Genomic DNA, 24,853 nt, shown 5'->3' with positions numbered 1-24,853 from the left:
TAATGAACTTAAATTAAATGAGTAGGCTACATCCCACTGCTGCATCAAAGCTGATATTTACAATTGTTAAAGGACTAAATTGCCTATGTTGTGGCCCCGAAAATCTACGTAATATAAATGTGTAGGTTTATTTGAATAAATTACAAAATGTATCAGCACAGCCAATCAATACCACTTAAATGGAGACGTTTTCATTTAATCTCAGACGGACATGTGACATGAGATTTTTTTTTGAAATAAAAGTAATATTTCGGAGCTTCCGTAAGGTCCTTGAATGCAGCAGTGGTTGCTGGGAGCAATAGAGCCCGTCTGCAGACCGCAGCAAGGAGGCGTTTCCTATAGGGGCGTTTCCTATAGGGCGTTTCCTATAGGGGCGTTTCCTATAGTGAACGACGGGAGCCGGCTCTCGCCCGCGAACGAGAGGTTTTTTGTTTTTGCGGAGGGATCTAGATCGGCATGAAGGCACATTATGCAATGTGCAATGTGGACATTATCCCGCTTATTACACATGGCCACATTCTCAACAAAGTAACGACATGACTCCCAATAATAATTGAAATGCTTTTATGGATTTAGAAAAAGATTTTATTGATTTAAAAAATAGTTTTTTGTATTGATTTAAATTGACATGCATCCGCTAAGAAAAGTAGTCCGTTGTTACTGTTTGAACTAACGTAACAACGGCAGGAACTGCTTCTATAGTGTTTTTGAGGAGCTTTTTGATTACAGATTTGAAAACATCGTTGCTTGCTTTAAAAGTAGCACAATTGAAAGATATCCCTGCCCTAATGCAAAAAGTAACTGGCAACTATGTCGCCGTAGCTATGATGTCTATGTCTGGACCGCTGCGTAAAAAGGAGGGTTTCTGACCCATTACTTCTCTTCCTACTTTTTGTCCCCCTCTTCTCCCCGCTGCAGCCTAGCAGTTGATCTCAAAGCACGCTCCCCTCTCTATACTATATTTATATACTTTATATAGGTTGATACAGTAGCCCCCTTTTTTAAATAGTTTTTATAGGTGTTGCTATCTGTTTTGTGTAGCGTGGTTCTACAAGCAAGTCAATGCATTAATTGGGTGGTATCAGAGAGTTACACGGGTCTGTAAATGCAATGAAAACAATTGGCCACAGCAAATAATTTATATTAAACATGTAATTTTTACTTTTGAATACTTTAGTACAAAGGATGTCTTGAATAATTTAAGTGATATATGTGTACACATATAAATAATTAGTCAAAACAGGGCTACATTTGATTTAATTAAAAAGGTATAATATGTGGTAAACTGAAGAGCCCTTTGGGAGCCGAAAGAGCCGGCTCTTCTTGGTGAGCCAAATGATCCGGCTCAGCAAAAAGAGCCGGAATTCCCATCACTAGAACAATGACTTCTTCTGCGAGGATTTATAAAAGCAGCTGGATAAAAAAAGTTAGGAAACGCCCCTATAGGAAACGCCTCCTTGCTGCGGTCTGCAGACAGACCCATCTCGCTGGGAGTGGCACCGTGCACCTGTCCGACCTGTTTGGGGGACACATGACTCCACAGGAATTTCCTCCGTTGCTCCCGTCCTTTGTTCAACTGAGTCTTTTCAGAGGGAGACAGCGGGTGAGAGCCAGAGGAGAGGGGGAGATAGAGAGAAGAGAGTGGGAGATTTAGAGATGTCGGAACCAACCACTAATCCCGCTGCCACCTCGTTCCCAGCGCCAACTCTTTCTCTACCTTTGGGACTGGACGTATTGAGAACCTACTCTGGAGCCCTTGTCTGTTTAGAAATAGTAAGTGCGTATTTTATAGATACCGTATTCTTGTATGATATTCTTATATCAGTGACTTAAGTGGAGTTGTAAAGTGAATACTGCAGAACATAGCCACTATTCTTTATGAATAATTGATAACCTTGTGTTGTTGAAGGCCAGTTAGATTTGAACCCGTCTTTCCTCTTTAATATGCGCACTGCTTAGGGTTTGCGCCGCATAGAGTGTATGTGTAAACGTTGAAACCAACGCGCTGAGATTGCTCGAGGCTGAGTTGTGTTTGCTTACGCTTGACAACCAAAGCAAGGGCAATGTCGCCTCGAGCGATGTCGTGAGGTTCAAAACACCTGCCTTAGACCAGTGTAAGGCCTGTACAACACCAAATTGAGTACAATGTCCTTTCACCTTAATATAAGGGTGTAGCATGTACAGAGTAGACTCGGTGTCTGTACATGCTACACCCTTATAATAATTTGTCTACTTATCTTTTTCCAGTTGAAAGCATGTAGATAGGCCTTTAGGTGGAAACAGTTATTCAAATGTCGAGTTCCAACATCTTATCATTACCAAAGTAAGCTTTACATACTTGTGAATTTTCAAAACACCATATTGTTATGTTTTTTAATCAACTGTGTTATGTTATATTTTTGAAACAAACGATGTGCAATATTACATTTAGCTACATTCCCTTTCCACTCTGTCACCACACATAGTAATAGTTGAGAAGATAGGTGTACAGCAGTGTATTAAAAGCAATGTTCAAGATGATGCAAAACCTATTTTTTTGTATTTAAATGAAAAACAACTACAATGGCAGCTGAGTAAAAATACAATATCTTCCTCTGGGATGTGGCGGAGCAGTAGTATAAGTTGCATTAAAGTCAACTAAAGGCATTTAAAGTACCTTAAATATGTTCTCAAGTACTGTGCTGTTCTTCAGTTAATGTACTTGGTTGACTTTCATCACAGGTAGTACTAACATTTGGTTGCAATTTGGAAAACAAAGAGGTATAGCAGGATCAGTATTCTGTTATCTGGGTTATGGTATTGGAAAAAATTGGATATAGGCATCCATAAGAAAAAAACACCTCCCTCATGCCTTTGTAATGCATCATAAGTCGTTTACTTTAAGCCTGTATCTGTGCAAATGTGTCCATGAAACAAAATGACCAATAGGAGTGTTTATTTCTACCCCCAGTTATTTGGTGGTCTTGTATGGATCCTGGTGGCTTCCTCCAATGTGCCCGTGCCTCTGCTGCAGGGCTGGGTGATGTTTGTCTCCATCACCTCCTTCATCCTGTCCTCCACCTACCTCATCTTCCTCGTCACTGGCCTGGCTGACCGCATCATCACAGACTGGAACGTTCTGGTGAGCTGTAGACAAATGAGTTAAGATAACATAGTCAGCCTGCTTATCTATCTGTCAGTTTTACTGGCTAGATATCTATACACAGCTGTCTCGCATTGCAGGTTTTTCTATGCTACCTGTCTTTTAGATGGACTTGGCATGTAAAATAACCAGACTGAAATTAGCACTGACATTTAAAGGGGCCTTTTTTCAAGTTACACCTGAGCGCATTGTGTGCTTTTTTAAGGCATACCAAACATATTAAATGTGTTTATTTCCTCGTGAAATATTTACAGCCAATATTTGTTTTTTTTCTTACCTGTCTTTAAGAATAGAAAAGATAAGATGTACTTTAGTGATCCCAATTTGGGAAATGTTTTTGTTATAGCAGCATGTAAACAAGGCATTGCATTTACTGGCACATTTTAGCATATTTTGCTATGTTAAGGCCACCAGTAGATCAGTGGATCATCATTGGTAGGACTGTGCGTTGCCTCCTCCATGTATGCATGATGAAAAAACAGCACCATAGTAATTAAACAGAGAACCTTCACAATGGCTGTCAAGTGTTTGACATTGTTGTCACGGTAGCAGCTGTTGTTTTTCAGAGATCTGGCTCAGGTACAACTGTTAGTCAGTCGGTCTTATGGCAGTGATAGTATTTCAATTCAACTTGTGCTTTAAACTGTCAACATATGAATCAGTGACTGGTCGATACGGATTGTGAGTTGGCTAACTTATTTGTGCTAACTCACCCAGATGTAATACAGTCTCATGTACAGTATGATGGCTACTTCCATCTTGTATATCTCAGTGTTTCCCCTAGGTTTACTGCTTTGGGGGGGGGGGGTATTGGGTATTTTTCTTAGGGTGAAAAATAGGGATGCACGATATTGGTTTTTTGAGACCGATACCGATAACTTCCTGCTTCTCAAGACCGATACGATAATAAAAAAAGATTTACGCCACTAATTATTTTAACGCGATTCACGCATGTGTATTTTTTTTCCTTGGCCGCCCCATAGTTTCAGAGCACATCGAGTTTAAAATACCATATACAAGCTGATGCTGACAGCCCCGCTCCTGCCGCCCGCTTGAGGCAGACCACACTTCCACGCTCACCGGCAGGCACCGACTGGCCATCGGGAGGACCGGGAGGGTGGGTGTATGTGTGGCTCAAGCGAGCGAGAGAGAGACCTTACGTGCATTGTTGTTGTTAGCATCTGGTGCTAGCTAGCTGCGCTAACGGATATAAGGAGCTGTTTAAATGAAAACAGTGGAGCGACATTTCGCCACAACTGCGCCGAGCACTTGACTTTATGCAGGAAGCCAGACAGTGGGACATTGTACGAAAAGTCAGCACACTCAGCACGGATAGTGCACAACATGATTGCAGCGTCCAGGCAGCTCCGGTTCGAGCATATGCCTTGAGTTGCACATAGCTCCAGCGTGCGCGCACACACACACACACACACTAGGGCTGAACAATTAATCGATTTTAAATCGAAATCGCGATTCGAGATGATGCGATTATTAAATCGCAATGCCTGCGATTTTTTTTTACATTTTTTTTTTTTGTGTGTGACAGTCATCCACACCAATCAGAAGTACTGTGCTCCACATGTACCAGCCATTGTTAACCAATCAGAAGTGGCCCATGATAGAAGGTGATAGACAGATTGATCCAATCACCTGCCAAGTGCTTTTTAAAGTGCCTGCCCTTTCCAAATGGCTTCCAATGGAGCTTTCCTAGATAGTTTGGTGAAACAAACCATCTGAGTCAGGTTAGTAATGCTCCATCACATGTTCTACATCTAAAAGGGTGAATCTTTAACTGAAGCTTGACTTTAAAGCAACCCAACGGAAGTTTCATGTAAGTTTAGTTCTTTCACTCGTAGCTCGGGCTGCGGGGGTGCTAGAGACAGGAGTGCGACTTTCCTAGCCGGAGTTATGGCCGCATTTGACAATAAACTTCCATTGGGTCGCTTAAGAATAAATATCGCAAATCGCAATCGCAATATTTGTCAGAAAAATCGCAATTAGATTTGTTCCCAAAATCATGCAGCCCTAACACACACACACACACACACACACACTGTATTGTATTATTGTCTTCGTACGCTTTTAACACACCATCGTAGCGATGGCGATGTTTCAGGTGACTGATTAGGTTCGAAGTATTAGGGAGCGCTGGATTTGTGAAGAACTCCCCTCTTCCTAAACCACCACAGTACTGGCAAAACGGGAGGAGCTGAGTGAAAAACAAGCGCCCCATATCCCAATCCACCCACACCGCAGTCTTTTTTTTTTTTTTTACCCAAAGAATATATTTTATATTATCGGGGCTATTAATACTGGTATCGGGTTTATCGGGATGACGTCATAATTCCTAATATCGTATTATATCGATAATTATCGTGCATCCCTAGTCAAAAACACTAAACTCACAACTTAAAATTAAAGCGTTTAGTTTATTTGATAAAAGAGCACATGTTCAATGTTAAAAGTGACAGTAGATAGAGATTAGTTGCAATTTGGTGCTATATATAAAAAAAAAAAATGGCGTGGGGCTCCGTTGGCGGGGCTCCGTTGGCGGGGCTCCGTTGGCGGGGCGCAGCGCCCCTCCAACACAATGATAGGGGAAATACTGTATCTATTTTACATAATTCATTTTAATGTATGAAAAGTAAATACATTTTTGTTAGTATAATTGCTTAAAGATTGCATTATATTCTAAAGTTACATTTTCATTTAGTTGTTATGTAAGTTTGTATCTATGAGAAACGAAAGGAAAATCACTCAAATCATCCACCATCACACAGCACCTATTCAAGTGTGGGTACACAGATTACATTTGAGTCGTATTACTGATTATGTCATGCATTACATCTATGAGAAAATAGTTCTTTCAAAGTGTGTGTGTGTGTGTGTGTGTGTGTGTGTGTGTGTGTGTGTGTGTGTGTGTGTGTGTGTGTGTGTGTGTGTGTGTGTGTGTGTGTGTGTGTGTGTGTGTGTGTGTGTGTGTTGCACGGTGTACCGATACTTGAAAGGTACCGCGATACCCTGCCGTTAAAAACGGTACGATTCCTCCGTTTCATTAGTATCGGTACTTTAAGAATGACGGGGAAAAGTACTCCCGTGAAAAAACGGCGTTTAATAAGAGCCGTGTGTGTTCAGCGCTCTGCTTCCACTCCCTGCACTGCAGCCGTGCCTGCAGTCCCGCTCCTCTCAAGCACGTTCTAAGTCCCTCCCCTCTCTCTTGCACGCGGCCACGCGCTAGCTGCCAGAGCATGTGAGAAAACGAGAAGCATGGCTGCAAGTGGGAGTGCAACTGCCGCTGCGCCTCGGCTTGTTGACAAAAAAGACGCCAGAAGTCTGTGAACGGGCCGTTCAGGTGTTCAGAGCAGAGCTCCCTGTCGGAGCGGCAGAGCGCGATGTGCACTGAAAAGTGTTTGTCGCAATATTATCGTTGAGCAAACTTAACTAGCAAACTAGCATCACTATCTGCTAACGTTAGCTTTAGCCTTCGTTTTCTATTAGTTTTTTTCATAGGCTATAAACGGAGGTGGTATAAGTATATATCTTGTACTTGAGTAAAAGTAGAAGTACCCAGGTCTTGTACTTGAGTTAAAGTAGAAGAGAATGTAGGAACAATCCTGCAATCAAAATGTTCCTCAAATAAAAGTACAAAAGTATTATCATCAAAATATAGTTAAAGTAGCGACAGTAAAAGTAGAAGTACTCAGGTCTTGTACTAGAAGCACCAGAGTGTAGGAATACTCTGTTACAGTAAAAGTACTGCATTCAAAATGTTCCTCAAGTAAAAGTATTAAAGTAGCGACAGTAAAAGTAGTCATTGTGCAGATTGGTCCATTTCAGAATAATATATGATATGTTTTATAATGATTGATCATGAAAGTGTTCTCAAAGCTGGTAAATGTGCAGCTAGTTTGAATGACTTTGTAGACTGCAGGGTAGCTTGTGGATTTACTCCAGTTGGAACTAAAGTCTGATTCAACACTTGATTATATTTCACATCATTCATCCAGATCTGTGAAGTAACTAAAGGGATTAAATACATGTAGTGGAGGAAAAGTACACCATTATTTCTGAACTGTAGTGGATTAGAAGTACAAAGTAGCAAAAGAAACATTGAAATACTTAAATAAACTACAAGTATCTCAAAATTGTACCCAAGTAGTACTTGAGTTTATGAATTTAGTTACTTTACACCAGTGGCTATAAAGATAGAAAGACTAAGCCTTGCACAGAGGCATGAAAATACATTTTCAAAATGCTCAACAGTGCTGCCAAAATGTTAAACTCACTGCTACACAATTAAAATAAATGCTTTTATATATATTTATATTAGATGTGACTCTTTGGCGTTTCTGTTCTTAGTAACACTGCTGCTTTAGTTGTTCTGACTGCTAAAATCATCTGTTATTCCTAATTTTAAAGCCGATATTCCGTGTTTCCCTTTTTTTAAGAAAAGTATCGAAAAAGAATCGGAATCGCAATTCTTGACTTGGTATCGGTATCGAAACCAAAATGTTGGTATCGTGACAACACTAGTGTGTGTGTGTGTGTGTGAAAAAACTTAACCTACTTTAGCCTATAAAAAAGACAATGAATCTTATGGAACAGAGTATGTTTCACCATCTAGAACAGGGGTGCCCACACTTTTTTGGCTGGTGAGCTACTTTTGAAATGACCAGCTCACCGAGGTCTACCAACCTAAAATACATATACATATATTATTAAATTAACTTAACAAATTGTTTACAAAACTAACATTGCTTTTTATTTAAATTAAATAAATAATATTTCACATCATCAAAATAAACAACAGTGTTTTAACAAATCGTATTAAATAATCTGATGACAGAACTGTACACAGAATAGCTGAAACTTTAACAAACTAAATAACTCTGTTACCTCTAATCATTAACCCATGTTTGTATAATGTAGTTAACTCCGTGTGTTGCTGCTAGAATACATAACACCTGCCGTGGAAACGTTACTCGGGCAGCGCTACTAGAAAGACAGTGGAACCCGGTGCATTCCTCCGTCTGAATGTGGTGCACTTTTGCTAAATGTTTAGATACATTGCATCGTGTTACCGCCCTTACATGCTAAACATTCTTGGCAACGAGCATTGTCCACCTCAAGACGGGTAACATTTAACCACACCTTGGAGCGCTTCTCTCCGCCATCCCCGCCGTGTGTTGCTGCATGGAGCAGCTGCGCGTGTGTAAACTGCCCCGCCCCCTCGCACACAGACGGGGGAGAGAGAGATCTCGTCTCGATTGGAAAGATAAAAAATACACCGACCATAGACGCATTTGTTTGTCTTTTTGCATGTTAGAAACCAGTTGGCGACACTAAGACTGCAAGATAATGTTTGTGTAGCAATAATTCATGACCTTTCTCTTTATCAACTCGCTACTCAGAGGGAAGTCGCTGTCATATGCCTTGTGAACACTCCGATAATGCCTCTCCACGTTACCTTTCTTTGGCAGAGCGACGCTTGCTTTACAAATAAGGCAAATAACCTTTGAATGTGACATCACAACAAAATATTCTTCCTCCCATTCTGGGTGGAAGTGGTATGTCGTTAGCTTCTTGCTCGGTCCCGCACTCATTTCGTTGTTTGTCTCTTTAACTTAATTTGAGTTTTCCCGGCACTTGACTGGATTTTGTATCGCTTTGCATTCTGGGATAACAGACTGGAAAGCGATAGGTCGCTTTTTCTGTCAATCAAGTAAACTCCTGAATTAAGTGGCAGGGAGGCCAAGGGAGGAGGGATCAAAACCGGTTTTGTCTATTTTAACGGAGCTGGATTTTTTTTTTTATGAATGACTCGCGATCTACCAGCATTGCCCCCGGTCAACGTACTGGGCACCTCTGATCTAGAACAAGCATAATAACAATAGCTGGAGGGCTTGCTTGAAATGCAAGTACTAAACAAATGGCTTCTTCTTCGATCTAACTGCACAGCGAGGCAGATCATCTATTTATTAGCTCTCTAAGATCATACCAAGCGTGTGGCTCAAGATGCTAGAAATCAGTGTAGCAAATGAGTATATATTTCAGCAGAACAAGTTATGTCTAGTTTGCTTGTCAAAACATCAATAACCATAATGGGTCTAGGTTATAGCCAGGCATTTCAAATACCCTGCTTATGACATTTTCAATAAACATTTTCACCTACACAAAGTTGTGGACGGAAAATATATAATGTAAACAATAGTGTTGCACGGTGTACCGATACTTGAAAGGTACCGCGATACCCTGCCGTTAAAAACGGTACGATTCCTCCGTTTCATTAGTATCGGTACTTTAAGAATGACGGGGAAAAGTACTCCCGTGAAAAAGCGCCGTTTTAATAAGAGCCGTGTGTGTTCAGCGCTCTGCTTCCACTCCCTGCACTGCAGCCGTGCCTGCAGTCCCGCTCCTCTCAAGCACGTTCTAAGTCCCTCCCCTCTCTCGTGCACGCAGCCACGCGCTAGCTGCCAGAGCATGTGAGAAAACGATAGTTACGGCTGTAACTACGGTTCTATGAGTCCCGGATGACCGCCAGAGGCGGTGCTTTAGCACTGGATATGTCCATCGCGCGCATGCGCAGCTCGAGTACCAATAACAACAAAGTCACCTGTGACCCACGTGACACCGGCTATATCAGCCGGTATTGTCAGAGGATCTGTTCCCCGAATCTTCTCGCGAGCACACAAGAATTCTGAGTGACAGGGAACTCTGGCGGTCATCCGGGACTCATAGAACCGTAGTTACAGCCGTAACTATCGTTCTATTTCGTCCCTACTGACCGCAAGAGGCGGTGCTTTAGCACTGGATGACCTATACCAACAATGTCATGAAGAATCCAAGCCCTTGCTCACCACTGGAAGCAGCGGAGCTCGGCAAAAAGACCACGCCCAAAGAATGGGGAGTGGCGACATTGACCTGATGACAACTGGAGAATGTGCCAGAAGACGCCCACGACGCCGCGGCGCAGATGGTCTCCAGGGGCACCCCTCTCAGGGCAGCCCAATATGTTGAGATGCTCCTTGTAGAGTGGCATCTCAGCCTGGTGGCAGGGGGCGGCCACTGGCCCCGTAAGCCTGTGAGATGGTATCGACAACCCAGTGGGGAAGCCACTGGTTAGAGGGCCCAACCTCCTTTAGTGCCGCCAGGGCAAACTCAAGAGTTTCTCCTCCTGCCGTATACAGGCAGTAGCCTTGATATACGCCCGTTGGGCACCCCCCGGGCACAGCAACTTCGATGTGCCGTACTCCTGAATGTCAAAGCGTGCCAGCTGGGCAGGCTGATTGAAGTGAGTTTGTGGAAGGACCCCGGGCAGGAATGCCACATTTGCCCAAAGGGCAACGCATGAGAGTCCCACCTCGGGCATGTATTGTTTATGGAGAGGACATGCAACTCCCCGACTCACTTCCCTGAGGCTATGGCAAGCAGAAATGCTGCCTTTGTGGGCAGCCACCTAAGCCCCACCTGGGCCAGGGGCTCGAAGGGAGGAGGTGATAGGGCATCCGGCAGCAAGGGCAGGTCCCAAGCCGGAGCCCTCGGGGTGCAAGGGGGACGCTGCCGTAAAGCCCCTCTCATAAAGAGGGACACCGACCTGTGGCACCCCACCGTGGCGCCGTCGACCCGAACATGTTGGGCAGAATCGCAGCCACATAAATTCAGAGTGGAGTGAGAACGTCCACTATCTAGAAGGGACTGTTGTCTAAGCAACAATGTACATGCTGTCCCCAAGGAACACGCACATTCTTGCCCCCAGTTGGGGTAGAAAGTGCGTGAGTGCAAGCTGCACGGCCCGAAGCTCTAGCACGTTGACCCGGCGCGCACTCTGCTGGGCAGACCACTGACCCTGAACGGTCCTGCCCTGCCGCACTGCACCCCACCCTGAGAGACATGCACCTATGGTGATGGTCTCCTGGCGGGATGGGATGGCGCCCATGGGCACGCCTACCAGAGATGGGCCCTGCCCCTCCAGCGTGACGGAGAGTGGAGCAATGCTGCGACACCCTGACTTCACTGTGCCTGTGCCACTTGGCGTCCAAGTGAAGGCTGTTCAGCCACATCTGCATGGGGCGCAACGACAGCGGGCCTAAGGGCCCAGCGGCCGAGGCAGCTGCCAGTCTGCCCAAGGGCCGGAGGAACTGAATATAAGGCACCCTCTTGCCCGGCCCACGTGGAAGTAGGCATCCCTCGGTTGGGAACCACTCCACCTGTGCGTATGCAGTAGTCAGCATATAGAATGGCAGCACCTTCAGGAATCTGTTGATTCCTCTGAGGTCCAAGATCGGGCGAAATCCGCCGACTTTCTTGCTCACGAGAAAGTATGCCGAGTAGAACCCCCTGGCTAAGCAGAGGGTCTTACTGGGTTGATTGCGTCCTTGTACAAAAGGACGGACAACTCTTGGCCCAGAGGTAGGGCCCCTGCCGGATCGCTGACGACTGTCAATTAGACCCAGCCGAAGGCTAGGGGCCGGAGCTGCGGTCCGTACCCCTGGGTTAAGGTGAAAACCACCCAAGGGACGGAAGTACAGACTGCCCAGAAACTGAGCTGCTGCTGGGAAAGCGGCCGCCGACCACCCCCGGGATTTCAGAGCCCAGCCCCCCGGACCCTGGAGCCTCTTGGGGGGTTCCGGTAAGGCTCTGGGGCACGAGGCCGCCTGGAAGGCAGGCGACATGGGGCACGAAAGTCATTGGGAGGCGGTTGAGTGGGCCGCTAAGACCTCTGCAGACCACCCCTGTAATCCAGCGGCTGAGTGCGGCTGCTAGAGCGGCCCCTGGGCCTGCTGGGAGTGGGCACAGGTCTGCGAGGACCCGAGTGCTGCTGCCTGGTCTGCCTAGCTTGGGCGGCACACTCCAGTGCCTCCGAGGGCAGCTGATCTAAACAGCTCCCCTGGCTCGACTGGTACGCGACGGAGGACTCTCCGTCAACCGGAGGAGGTGCGTCAGCCGAAGGAGGGGCGCCAACCGAAGGAGGGGCGCCAACAGAAGGGGGGGGGGGGTTAGCAGCCCCTACACCGGGCCCAGGCTGAAGGGCCAAGAGGCGACTTCATCATGCCCCTATCGGCAGCTAGCCGATCCACTTTAGAGGACAGCCTATTTCTAGTCCTTCTATTGGGGGGAGCACACAAAGCCATCGCTCCCTCAAGTCGCCGGGAACGGCCGAATTGATCTGGAGGAGTACGTGACAAGGAGAGGTGTCTGTTGGCTGCTGCCAGACGTTCCACCTCAGTGATTCGAGCCACTCTGAGCACCCGAGGCATGCAGCTACAGCTCATGCAGGCGTTTACCGTGAGAACCTCCCTCAGATGCTCGAATTTCGTCCCCACTGACCGCCAGAAGCGGCCGAGGCAGGAGGGGCAGCGGTCGTGGCCGTCCTCGGGAACACGCCTTCACCAGCTACCTGCTTAATGGAAAGAGTAGAGCGTTGCTGCTACTTGCCGAACAGAAAGAGGGATGTAATTACACCCACGTTACGGCAGAGGGAGCGGGAGCGAGAGCGAGATCACTGCCTTCACCTAGCTGGATTAGTAAATAAGGCAGTTTACCAAGAGCGGGGGCGAAAACACTGCCTTCACTGGCTGAGCTAGAGGCGAGTGCCAGATGCAGCGTAACCGGGAGCGGGTGCGGGAACACAGCCTTCACCAGCTACCTGCTTAACGGAACCAGGCAGTTTAGCGTCTACCAGGAGCGGGGGCGAGAACACTGCCTTCACTGGTTAAATTAAGACGAATGCCAGATGCAGCGTAACCGGGAGCGGGTGCGGGAACGCAGCCTTCACCAGCTACCTGCTAAACAGAATAAACAAGGCAGTTTAGTGTCTACCAGGAGCGGGGGGCGAGAACACTGCCTTCACTGGTTGAGTTAGAGACGAATGCCAGATGCAGCGTAACCGGGAGCGGGTGCGGGAACACAGCCTTCACCGGCTACCTGCTTAACGGAGAAACAAGGCAGTTCCGCGTCTACCAGGAGCGGGGGCGAGAACACTGCCTTCACTGGTCGAGTTAGAGACGAATGCCAGATGCAGCGTAACCGGGAGCGGGTGCGGGAACACAGCCTTCACCAGCTACCTGCTCAACAGAAAAACAAGGCAGTTTGGCGTCTGCCAGGAGCGGGGGCGAGAACTGCCTTCCCTGGTTGAGTTAGAGACGAATGCCAGATGCAGTGTAACCGGGAGCGGGTGCGGGAACACAGCCTTCACTGGCTACCTGCTTAACGGAAAAACGAGGCCGTTTGGCGTCTACCAGGAGTGGGGGCGAGAACTGCCTTCACTGGTTAAGTTAGAGTCGAACGCCAGATGCAGTGCAACCGGGAGCGGGAACACAGCCTTCACCGGCTACCTGCTGAACGGGAAGAGTAGAGCGGTGCTACTACTCGCCGAACAGAAAAAGGGATGTAGCTACATCCGCATTACCGGTAGAGGGAGCGGGAGCGAGAGCACTGCCTTCACCTAGCTGGGTAAAATAAAGAAGCTAACAGTATACGCAAGACGTTAGCCGAGCGGCTGCTGCTAACGATCAAGCGAGATCAAGTCAAATAACACACATGTTTAAGACCAGATAACTAGCTTCTAAAGAATAGAATAGCACAGAGCCGTAGTTACAGCAGTAACCATGGCCAGGGCTCACACGGCATCTAACCGTAGTTACAGTAGTAACTATGGCCAGTACTTACACGGCTTAGAACCGTAGTTACAGTCGTAACTCTGGCCAGTACTTGCACGGCTTGGATACTTACACAGCATAGAGCCGTAGTTACAGTAGTAACTCTGGCCAGTACTTGCACGGCTTGGAACCGTAGTTACAGTAGTAACTATGGCCAGTACTTACACGGCATAGAGCCGTAGTTACGGTATTGCCTATGGCAGTACGTGCACGGCTTGGAACCGTAGTTACAGTAGTAACTATGGCCAGTACTTACGGCTTAACCCCGTAGTTACAGTATTAACTATGGCCAGTACTTACACAGCTTGGAACCGTAGTTACAGTAGTAATTATGGCCAGTACTTACGGCTTAGAACCTTAGTTACAATAGTAACTGTGGCCGGTGCCTAAAATTGTCAGCCAACGGCTGCCCACTAGACAATATAATATTGGGAGGATGAAATCCTCCTTAATGGCCATACATGCAGAGCACACGCACACAGTGAAGATTGTTCTCTGCATATCGTCCTAGTGCTAGGAGTCTAGTACTAGGAGCAGTAATACCACGATATAGCGCTACTGCAACCATACCATGCGTTTACCGGGAGCAGCAGCGAGAGCACTGCCCTCACCGGCTGAGTTAAATAATGAAGCTTAACCGTACATGCCAAGGTGTTTGCCAAGCGGCTGCTGCTAACAATCAAGCAACCAAGTCAGAACACAATGTTAAGACCAGATAATTAGCTTCTAAGAAAGAGAACAGCCCGCATAGAACCGTGTCTGGTTACAGTAGTAACCGCACATGCCGAGCACACAGCACCCGCCGTGAAGATGTTCTCTGCATATCATCCTAGTGCTAGGAGTCTAGTACTAGGAGCAGTAATACAACGAACTAGCGCTACTGCAATCAAACCCTATGCTACAGGGAGCGGGAGCACCGCCCTGAGTTAATAGTTAAGCTCAACAGCAAGGTGTTAGCCAAGCGGCTGCTGCTAACAATCAAGCGACCAAGTCAGAACACAAATGTTAAGACCAGATAATAGCTTCTAGAAAATAGAAAGTACTTACCTTACTTTCTGCATCTAAACGAAAAACGGGTTTAATGACACTCTTGGCTTTCCATACTAAATCGAATGAGGGACGCAGCCAAAGCTGGGACTCAAATGCTAATGATAGCTCGGGCACAACGCCACAAGCAGAACTTTCAAAAGAGCATAAGGGCAACTTTATGGGAGAGGAAGCGGGAACACTGTCGTCACCAGAAAGTCTAAGCCACAAACAATAAGACGGTAATCAGGACAACTTGGCTGGGAGCGGGTGTGGAAACACAGCCATCACTAGCAACCAGCTGACACAAACCTGTCTGTCGAGGCTCTGCACAGCCGGCGCAGCTCCTGGAGGACGCGTCTAACGACCCGTAGCTCCGACTATCAGTCGCGAAGCTTCACGCGGCCAGCTGTTTGCAGAGAAATCCCTCCGATCAAACGTTCAAACGTTCAAACCTGAACGCTGTAGGCTACGAAAACGTAGCCACGGTACCCTCGCGCAGCGAGAAGATGAAAAGGAACAGATCCTCTGACAATACCGGCTGATATAGCCGGTGTCACGTGGGTCACAGGTGACTTTGTTGTTATTGGTACTCGAGCTGCGCATGCGCGCGATGGACATATCCAGTGCTAAAGCACCGCCTCTGGCGGTCAGTAGGGACGAAATAGAACGAGAAGCATGGCTGCAAGTGGGAGTGCAACTGCCGCTGCGCCTCGGCTTGTTGACAAAAAAGACGCCAGAAGTCTGTGAACGGGCCGTTCAGGTGTCAGAGCAGAGCTCCCTGTGGGAGCGCAGAGCGTGATCTGCACTGAATGCACAGAAAGTGTTTCTGTCGCAATATTATCGTTGAGCAAACTTAACTAGCAAACTAGCATCACTATCTGCTAACGTTAGCTTTAGCCTTCGTTTTCTATTCGTTTTTTTCATAGGCTGTAAACGGAGGTAGTATAAGTATATATCTTGTACTTGAGTAAAAGTAGAAGTACCCGGGTCTTGTACTTGAGTTAAAGTAGAAGTACCAGAATGTAGGAACAATCCTGCAATCAAAATGTTCCTCAAATAAAAGTACAAAAGTATTATCATCAAAATATAGTTAAAGTAGCGACAGTAAAAGTAGAAGTACTCAGGTCTTGTACTAGAAGCACCAGAGTGTAGAATACTCTGTTACAGTAAAAGTACTGCATTCAAAATGTTCCTCAAGTAAAAGTATTAAAGTAGCGACAGTAAAAGTAGTCATTGTGCAGATTGGTCCATTTCAGAATAATATATATGATGTGTTTTATAATGATTGATCATGAAAGTGTTCTCAAAGCTGGTAAAGGTGCAGCTAGTTTGAATCTTGTGGATTTACTCCAGGTGGAACTAAAGTCTGATTTAACACTTGATTATATTTCACATAATTCATCCAGATCTGTGAAGTAACTAAAGGGATTAATACATGTAGTGGAGTAAAAGTACACCATGTACCTCTGAACTGTAGTGGATTAGAAGAACAAAGTAGCAAAAGAAACATTGAAATACTTAAATAAAGTACAAGTATCTCAAAATTGTACCCAAGTAGTACTTGAGTTTATGAACTTAGTTACTTTACACCAGTGGCTATAAAGATAGAAAGACTAAGCCTTGCACAGAGGCATGAAAATACATTTTCAAAATGCTCAACAGTGCTGCCAAAATGTTAAACTCACTGCTACACAATTAAAATAAATGCTTTTATATATATTTATATTAGATGTGACTCTTTGGTGTTTCTGTTCTTAGTAACACTGCTGCTTTAGTTGTTCTGACTGCTAAAATAATCTGTTATTCCTAATTTTAAAGCCGATATTCCGTGTTTCCCTTTTTTTAAGAAAAGTATCGAAAAAGAATCGGAATCGCAATTCTTGACTTGGTATCGGTATCGAAACCAAAATGTTGGTATCGTGACAACACTAGTAAACAACATAAAATCACTATTACAAGACCATCTCTAAGCAGCAGTGGGGAGCATTCTCTGTGAGTGCAAGGTATGATATCTACTGTATGATAGAAAAGTGATGCACTGTTAAATGTATATACATATAAACACATGAAGTCACTGTTATACTGTGTGATGCGTCTGGGTCCTCAGACAGAGCCAGCCTTACCTCAGGCTCCAGGCCCTGCTCCCAGAAGGAGCCCGGCCGAACAATGAGTGACATGGATGATGAGCTCACACTATAACAAAGGCCTGCCTGTAGTCCAGCGACAACACAGTCTTATTAACCTGCTTAAAAATTCTGACACCCCCTTTTTCCCTCTGCATCTTAATCCCTCTCTCTGTCTTTCTTTGTGGTTTTTCCTTAATATGTTGACTTCCATTTTTTCCATTTTACTCCTTTATTTTAAATGTTTCCATAATTTGCCATGTTTTTGTGTTGCTCTTGTGTAAAGATAATTAGTGTAAAAGCTTGAGTTATTGACAGATGGCCATGTTTGTTATGTGACTTCCAAAGTCCAGGTAGCTTTAGTTACCAGTGCATTGTCTAATAATTACCCGAGGGGATACAACTGACATGTTGGCCATTCTTTATATCCAACTGCTGCTATTACTGTTTTGTTTTATATCTAATGCATTTTTTTTTTTTTTCCCACAGGATGTGACTTACCATTTTATGGCATTGCTTTTCTACTTTGCCGCCTTTGTGTTGGAGGCAGCAACTACGGCAGCGAATGGAGGAGCCCACATCAAGATACTGCCCAACAGCACTGAAACTGTCATGTGTATAGCTTACCCACGGGGCAATATATTCACAGTCATGGATGACAGGCAATACAGTGTTAATGTGGCAGCCACGGTGAGTGCTATATACCTGTTTTTAAATGAAGTCTGTATCACAGTGTGCAAAGTTTGTGTGTTTTTAAATCATTATCATAATGGACTCAGTATTATTTAATGAAATGTACCATAATGTTAAACCCTGTTACATTTGACTTAGGAAGGTACCTGCTGAGTGCCTTAGAAAGACTAGAAAAAAGAATCCAAAGTTTCTACGAAAAGTTAATTGATGAACTATATCTGATATCCACCCTGTTATTCTTTCAGGCTCTTAATAGCTTACTTTCAGAGAAACACCTCAGATGACACATTTGTGTACAAATTCTTGACTTTGCTTGCTGTTCTTTGTTTAATTTATATATACAGTGGAGGAAATAAGTATTTGATCCCTTGCAGATTTAGTTAGTTTGCCCACTTAGAAACAAATGAACAGTCTATGATTTTAATGGTAGGTTTATTTGACTAATGAGAGAGAATATCAACAAAAGAAAATCGAGAAATTGACATTATATAAAAGATAAAAATTGATTTGCATTTAACTGTGGGAAATACATATTTGATCCCCTTGCAAAACATGCGTTAGTACTTGGTGGAGAAACCCTCGTTGGACAGACGCTTCTTGTAGTTGGTTTCCAGGTATGTGCACATCTCAGGAAGGATTTTGGTCCACTCCTCACCCCCAAAGCATAATGTTTCCACCTCCATGCTTGACGTTGGGGATGGTGTTCTGGGGTTATAGTCAGTGTTAGAGCCAGTATTTTGATTTGATACGAAAGGCCACCTAATTGTGACGTCTGTAGTCAATGCACTATAAAGGACTACAATTCCCACGGCGCCTGTGCTAACGCCACAGTGATGGGCAACCTGTTGAGAGACGCCGTCGAGGAACAGTTTTTTAACCGTACTCAATCGTACTCGTAACTACTCGTACCGTACTTGAATGAACGTGAAGTGCCCGTGGAAAATGCTGACGTCAGACCAAAAAGAACAATAAGACCTACAGAAAAGGCTTTAGAAGATAAGCTGGCGCAGTTAATTAAAAAAAGAAACGAAATTGGGTCAAGTCTCAAGGAAAAAAAATGAGATTGATTCACTCATGATTGATTATGGGAATATCATTGAGATGCAAGGTTGTCATGGGGTTTTTCAAATACTCTCCAAAGAGTTTTCAAACTCACATTACTCGGTGCAAGAAATGCTGTCGGAGCAAGAACAAGAAAGTGATCATGTTAACTGGTATCTCCCAAAAATTGCATATTTCAATGAGTTTCAAGATGTGATGAAGAAATGGTTAGCTAGAGCTGCCTCCTTTGAGCATGTGCCTCCTTCTGACCATGGCTCATGTACTGCACATATGTCAAGTCCACATAAAGTAATATCAGTGTGCATGATAAGCAAAAAAGGTAAAAGTTCTAGTGGCAGCAATAAATCTTCAACAGCTTCATCAGTAAGAAGAAAGGCAGAGGCAGAAAGAGCTGCGCTCAGATCACGCGCTGCTGCCTTATCACAGAAACACTCACTTGAAAAACAAGAAGCTGACCTGGAAGCAATGAAAGCCAATATCAGAGCTAAAATGGAAAAGCTTGAGCTTCAAACTGATATTGATGCTGCAACAGCCTAAATTAAAACATTGGAAGCTTCTGAGGATGATGACTCTGATCCTGACGCTTGTGTGGGAGAGGAGCAGTATGATAAGGATCAGCCAGATGAAAATGATGATTTCCAGGATGAAGAGAACCAAGGAAAACCTGTGGAGAAGGACAATAAAAAGAGTTTCATATACTCAAATCCAATGAACTCAAATCATGCAGTCCCTAGTGGTCATGTCCAAGTATTACAACCAGGGCCCACAACAAGGACAGCAGCATCACACCATCCAAGTCAGACAAAGCTCTCGTACAGTGCTGCTAGCTTGAAAAAATCGGACCTACCTTACTTTCTCGTAGAGAAGGGCGAGGTCGATTTTTAAGTACTAACGGCGTTAGTACTACCGTCTTCCTGCGAAGCAGAAGGAGTAGCCGGCTAGCGCCCGTCGACCGAAATGGTATTTTGGGTTCAGTCTGTGGACAGTGAAGCTTGCCCGGCTACTGTGAGATGTGCTCTAAAGCGAGAAGAGGTGTTTGAATGACGCATGCGTTGTGGCGCAAGCTACTTATAGGGGGTGATTTCCCCTGACGCTGACGTAAAGATCACCAGCCAATCAGGATTGGCGCAATGAGATTGATGCTTCTGTTTGCTCCGCGATGAGGCGCATCCCATAGTGAGACATCGAACGGAGTGTTATCAATGAGAACATATGTTATCCAGGTTAAGACAAAAATACTGGATACCATGTGCCAATGCATTAGCCAGAAAAATAATATCTGAATGTACCGTGTGCAGACGCATGCATGGAAATGCAGGAGAACAAGAGATGTCAGATCTGCCAAAAGACAGAATTACACCAGACCTACCACCATTCACATATGTTGGAGTGGATTACTTTGGCCCACTGGAAGTGAAAAGAGGACGAAGCATTGTGAAACGATATGGAGTTATCTTTACCTGTCTAACAACCAGAGCGGTGCACTTGGAAGTAGCTCATTCGTTAGATACAGATTCATGCATTAATGCCTGCAGACGTTTCATCAGCAGAAGAGGACAAGTATTGGAGATGAGGTCAGACAATGGGACTAATTTCGTTGCCACTGAAAGAGAGCTGAAGGAATCTATAAAACAGTGGACTCTGAGCAAAATAGAACAAGCCCTCCAGCAAAAGGATGTGAAATGGACCTTCAATCCTCCTTACGGAGCACATCATGGTGGAGTATGGGAAAGACTAATCCGGCTTGTAAAGAAAATTCTGCTATCCATCACAAAGCAACAAACACTTGATGACGAAAGCCTTTCAACAGTTCTGTGTGAAGTTGAAGGAATTCTCAACAGCCGACCAATAACTACAGTGTCAAATGATCCAAATGACTTGGAACCTCTCACACCAAACCATTTGCTGCAGCTCAAAGTCAAACCTTCGTTGCCCCCAGGCTTATTCCATCAGCAAGATACATACTCAAGACCCCGCTGGCGACAAGTGCAGTACATAGCTAATTTGTTTTGGACCAGATGGATCAAAGAATATCTACCACTATTGCAAGAAAGACAGCAATGGAATCGCATTAAAAGGAACTTCATTCCTGGAGACTAGTGTTAATTTCGTCAGCTATTTTTTTATTTAGTTTTAGTCTTAGTCCTGTGTTAAATTTCCTTTTCAGTTTTAGTCATATTTAGTCACCTTCATCCTGTTTTTATTTAGTCAAGTTTTAGTTGACTAAAAGTCTGAGCATTTTAGTCTTATTTTAGTCGACTAAAACAGTAAACATTTTAGTCAAGATTTAGTCGACTAAAAGTCTGAGCGTTTTAGCCTTATTTTAGTCAAAGAAAACTAATTATTTTTAGTCTACTTTTTGTCAATGAAAACTGTTGAGTCTTTTTTAGTCATCAGATTATATAGAACATTTCAGTCAAACTAGTCGAGCCAAAACCAATAATTTGTCATTTTAGCATATATAAATAAATAAGATTATATCTTGTCCTTATTTGATGAAAAACACAGGTTGAATGATTAAGAATGCAGCTTTGCAGAGAGTATCTGGTCAGGTTTGTGATGTTTTTACCAGCTGTGTTATGGCCACATTGCTTCCCTTCTGATAAAACAATGCATTCGCTTTTTTTCTCCACCTCATTGTAGCGAAAATGGGCCCAAATATCACATCGTTTCTTTCTCCCAAGCAGTGGTGGCTTTAGACTTTTTCGTTTACAGTCATTTTGATGGACAGGATCGTAACATTTCCGTCATAATCCATTATTATCCGTCGAGTGCACAATTTATCACTCATTCGGCTAACGGGGGGGTATTCGGTTAACGCGAGTGCGACCACTGCTCCCAAGCCCTGTTGTTGCCATTTTATTTTCTGTTAAATAAGGTTAGTTAGACCATGAGTTAGACCCGAGTCTTCCTGACAGTTCATATTGTGCCGCTGCCCGGTGTAATTCAAATGTACCGCCGCGCGCAGCACAGAAACAGCTGCTGCCCTGCCGCAGCACCGGAAATGGAACTGCTGGGAGAAAAACTGACTATCAGAGATGTAACGTTGTCTTTGATAATATTTCGTTTCCTCATTTTTCGTCAACGAAAGTAAAGAGAGATTTTGGCATAGTTTTTATTTAGTAAACTACATTTTCGTCTCGTCACTTTTCGTCAACGATAGTGCATGATGATTTCGTTAGTTATTGTTTACTGCCGTCGGTGCCGTCTCGTCATCGTCTCGTTTTCGTCATGGAAAAAAGGTCGTTGACGAACATATTTCGTCATAGTTTTAGTCAGCGTAATTAACACTACTGGAGACATCGTAGTAATCATGGATTCAAATGCACCTCGTGGATCCTGGTTAATGGCAAGAGTTATGGAGACGCGTCCTGGATCTGGAGGACTGATTCGGAGTGTTCTTCTTAAGACAAAAACCAACACGCTGGAAAGACCAATAAGCAAAATATGCCTACTGGTGCCTGCCTTAGAATAAGGAAATAACTGAAGATGGACAATTAAGACACCCTGTCTATCTCAAATAGAATATGAAGACTGACTTTGTCTGGCTCTTTTTGAATTTTTGTTTATTGTTATTAAAGATGCCCATAACAATAGGGGCCGGTATGTTAGAGCCAGTATTTTGATTTGATAAGAAAGGCCACCTAATTGTGACGTCTGTAGTCAATGCACTATAAAGGACTACAATTCCCACGGCGCCTGTGCTAACGCCACAGTGATGGGCAACCTGTTGAGAGACGCCGTCGAGGAACAGTTTTTTAACCGTACTCGTACCGTACTCGTACATACAAACCGTACAAGTACCCTTTAAGTTGTGAAGATAAGCATTATCAAGAAAGAAAGAATACCTAAGTTGTGTTGTTTTATTTGAGTTATGCCTATTTCTTTTGAATATTGTAAAGGCCTATTTTTCTTTGTTGCATGTGCAAAAGTTTGTTATTTTATTTTGAGCAAATACATCGCAACATCTGCTAAACCATCGGAGGCCAAGCAACACTTCAAACTGTGAGTAATTTTAAGGAGAGAAACGAGTTAGAACTGTCTGTTTAAGGCGTCTAGTGGCTTGGTGGAAAAACAAGGAAGGAAGCCACGACAGTCAGCATATCTCTTCCTCCAAACACGGTGTGTCGAGTTGATGCCTTGATCTGGATTTTGTTCTCATCTGACCAGATCATATTCTCACAAGCCTTCTCTGAATCATTCAGATGACGATTGGCACATTTCAGACGGGCCTTTCATGTTCTTCTTGAGTAGGGGGCCCTTGCAGCGCTGCAGGATTTGATCCATTATGGTGTAATGTGTTACCAATAGTTTTCTTGTTGACTGTGGTCCCAGCTGCCTTGAGATCATTAACAAGTTCCTCCCGTGTAGTTCTTGGCTGATCCCTCACCTTTCCCTCACGAGATCTTGTGTGGAGCCCCAGGCAGAGGGCGATTGATGCTCATTTTGTCTTTCTTCCATTTAGAAACACACACATTGTCCTTCTGAATAATTGCACCAACAGTTGTCTCCTTCTCACCAAGCTGCTTTCTGATGGTCTTGTAGCCAATCCCAGCCTTTTGTAGGTCTACTGTCTTGTTCCTGAGGCCCTCAGACAGCTCTTGAGTCTTGCCCATGTGGTTGAGCGGTTGGAATCAGATTGATTGATTCTGTGGACAGGTGTCTTTTATACAGGTAACAAGTTGATATTAGGAGTACTTTTTTAAAGGAAGCGGACTTATGTAACTGGTCTGTGGGAGCCAGAATTCCTGTTGGTTGCAAGGGGATCACATACTATTTTTCCCACAGTTAAATACAAATACATTTGTATCTTTTATATAATGTCAATTTCTGGATTTTCTTTTTGATATTCTCTCTCATTAGTCAAATAAACCTACCATTACAATTAAAGACTGTTCATTTCTTTGTAAGTGGGTAAACTTACAAAATCGACAAGGGAACAAATACTTATTTCCTCCAGTGTATATACTTAAATCTTGTCTTTGGCAGATTACAATTAGTAAGTGATCCTACAGACCTGTAGGAACCTACTGAACAAAAAAAATATTATAAATAGATATGGAACAAACTAATAAGTTATCAGTCAGCAAATGTGAGTGAAATTGCTGGGGTATTTCTGACCAACTGTGTTTTTGCTCTCTCTCCTTTTGTCTTTTTATCCCAGGTATTTGCATTTGTGGTGACATTATGTTATGGCTGCAGTATGGTGATGGGATTCAAGAGGTGGATGTCATAACCAGAAAAAACTAAACTGTGGAAATGTCAGTTTAAAAACATTTTCATGACTTCAGCGTGTATTAAAACAGCAGCACACCATCAGTTATTTCCTGATGGTTAACTTGCATCATAAAAGGTAAAAGTAATACATATATATAAAATGTCTGCCTCAGTCAAACATGTGTTAAGTTTTCCGGACAATATTATTCCCGCAATAAATCTGTTAAAGGTTTGGGTTCAGGTAGGTTTAGTCAGTGCTGTTTGAAGTGTCTATAGGATAGGAATAAAGAATTGCAGTTTAAGTTGGCTATACACAGTCATTCTCATATGAGGAACTATATTCCCCTTTTCAAATGACCACTACAACATGCCTATTAATGCTGCTCATGGATAAAGCACTGCATAACAATAATGTGATGGTGCAATTTGTTTGAAAGATGATGGTTTTTACTGTCCTTCAGTTTCTTTGGTGCTAAAGAGCTATTTTCTCACTAGATTTTGATATGAATTCTATTACATTCCAATGTAATCCTATTAAAAGTGTAAATCTGATATTTAAATTTCAAAATCGTAATTCTAATTGTGTGAACTTTGTATCCAACGTTTTCAGTTGTTCATATAATGTAACAATTATTCCATTCTCAGTTAACATAAGTTACATAATAATGTGTTACTGTTTAAACTTTCTGAGTGCAGTCATTTGTGGCTAACTCCATTTTGACTGTTTCTCATCAGTCAGCTACTATATTTTAAACCGTGATCTTAATCTACTAATGGATCATTAAATGTATGTACGTATAGCATCAATAATCATATTGCTACATGATGTATTAGTTGTATTTGTTATACATGTTGTTAACTTAAAATTGTTTAATACATTTGTTTTACCACTTGGTTTTTCTTGAAATTTGAAATGCTTTTAAGAACTA

At 43.7% G+C, this 24,853-nt stretch overlaps 1 protein-coding gene across 1 annotated transcript; it reads left to right on the top strand.

Annotated features, from left to right (window-relative positions):
- Nucleotides 1–1,456: 1,456 nt before the first annotated feature.
- Nucleotides 1,457–24,819, top strand: mal2 (mal, T cell differentiation protein 2). The gene is made up of 4 exons (XM_034103510.2): nucleotides 1,457–1,773; nucleotides 2,951–3,121; nucleotides 17,442–17,642; nucleotides 23,872–24,819. The coding sequence occupies exons 1-4, from the start codon at nucleotides 1,657–1,659 to the stop codon at nucleotides 23,941–23,943; spliced, it is 561 nt and encodes a 186-aa protein (XP_033959401.1). The 5' UTR covers nucleotides 1,457–1,656; the 3' UTR covers nucleotides 23,944–24,819.
- The last annotated feature ends 34 nt before the right edge of the window (nucleotides 24,820–24,853 follow it).

Source organism: Pseudochaenichthys georgianus, chromosome 16 (assembly GCF_902827115.2).
Source record: "Pseudochaenichthys georgianus chromosome 16, fPseGeo1.2, whole genome shotgun sequence".
In the NCBI taxonomy this organism is placed as follows: domain Eukaryota; kingdom Metazoa; phylum Chordata; class Actinopteri; order Perciformes; family Channichthyidae; genus Pseudochaenichthys; species Pseudochaenichthys georgianus.
Note: the sequence above shows the minus strand (reverse complement) of the source record. Positions and strands in the feature narration are given on the sequence as shown.

Excerpts from the sequence above, each read along its gene's own strand:
- mal2 (XM_034103510.2), top strand. The coding sequence starts at position 1,657 with ATGTCGGAACCAACCACTAATCCCGCTGCCACCTCGTTCCCAGCGCCA. Across the intron at positions 1,774-2,950 it reads CCCTTGTCTGTTTAGAAATA|TTATTTGGTGGTCTTGTATG; the intron begins GTAAGTGCGTAT and ends TTCTACCCCCAG. Across the intron at positions 3,122-17,441 it reads TCACAGACTGGAACGTTCTG|GATGTGACTTACCATTTTAT; the intron begins GTGAGCTGTAGA and ends TTTTTCCCACAG.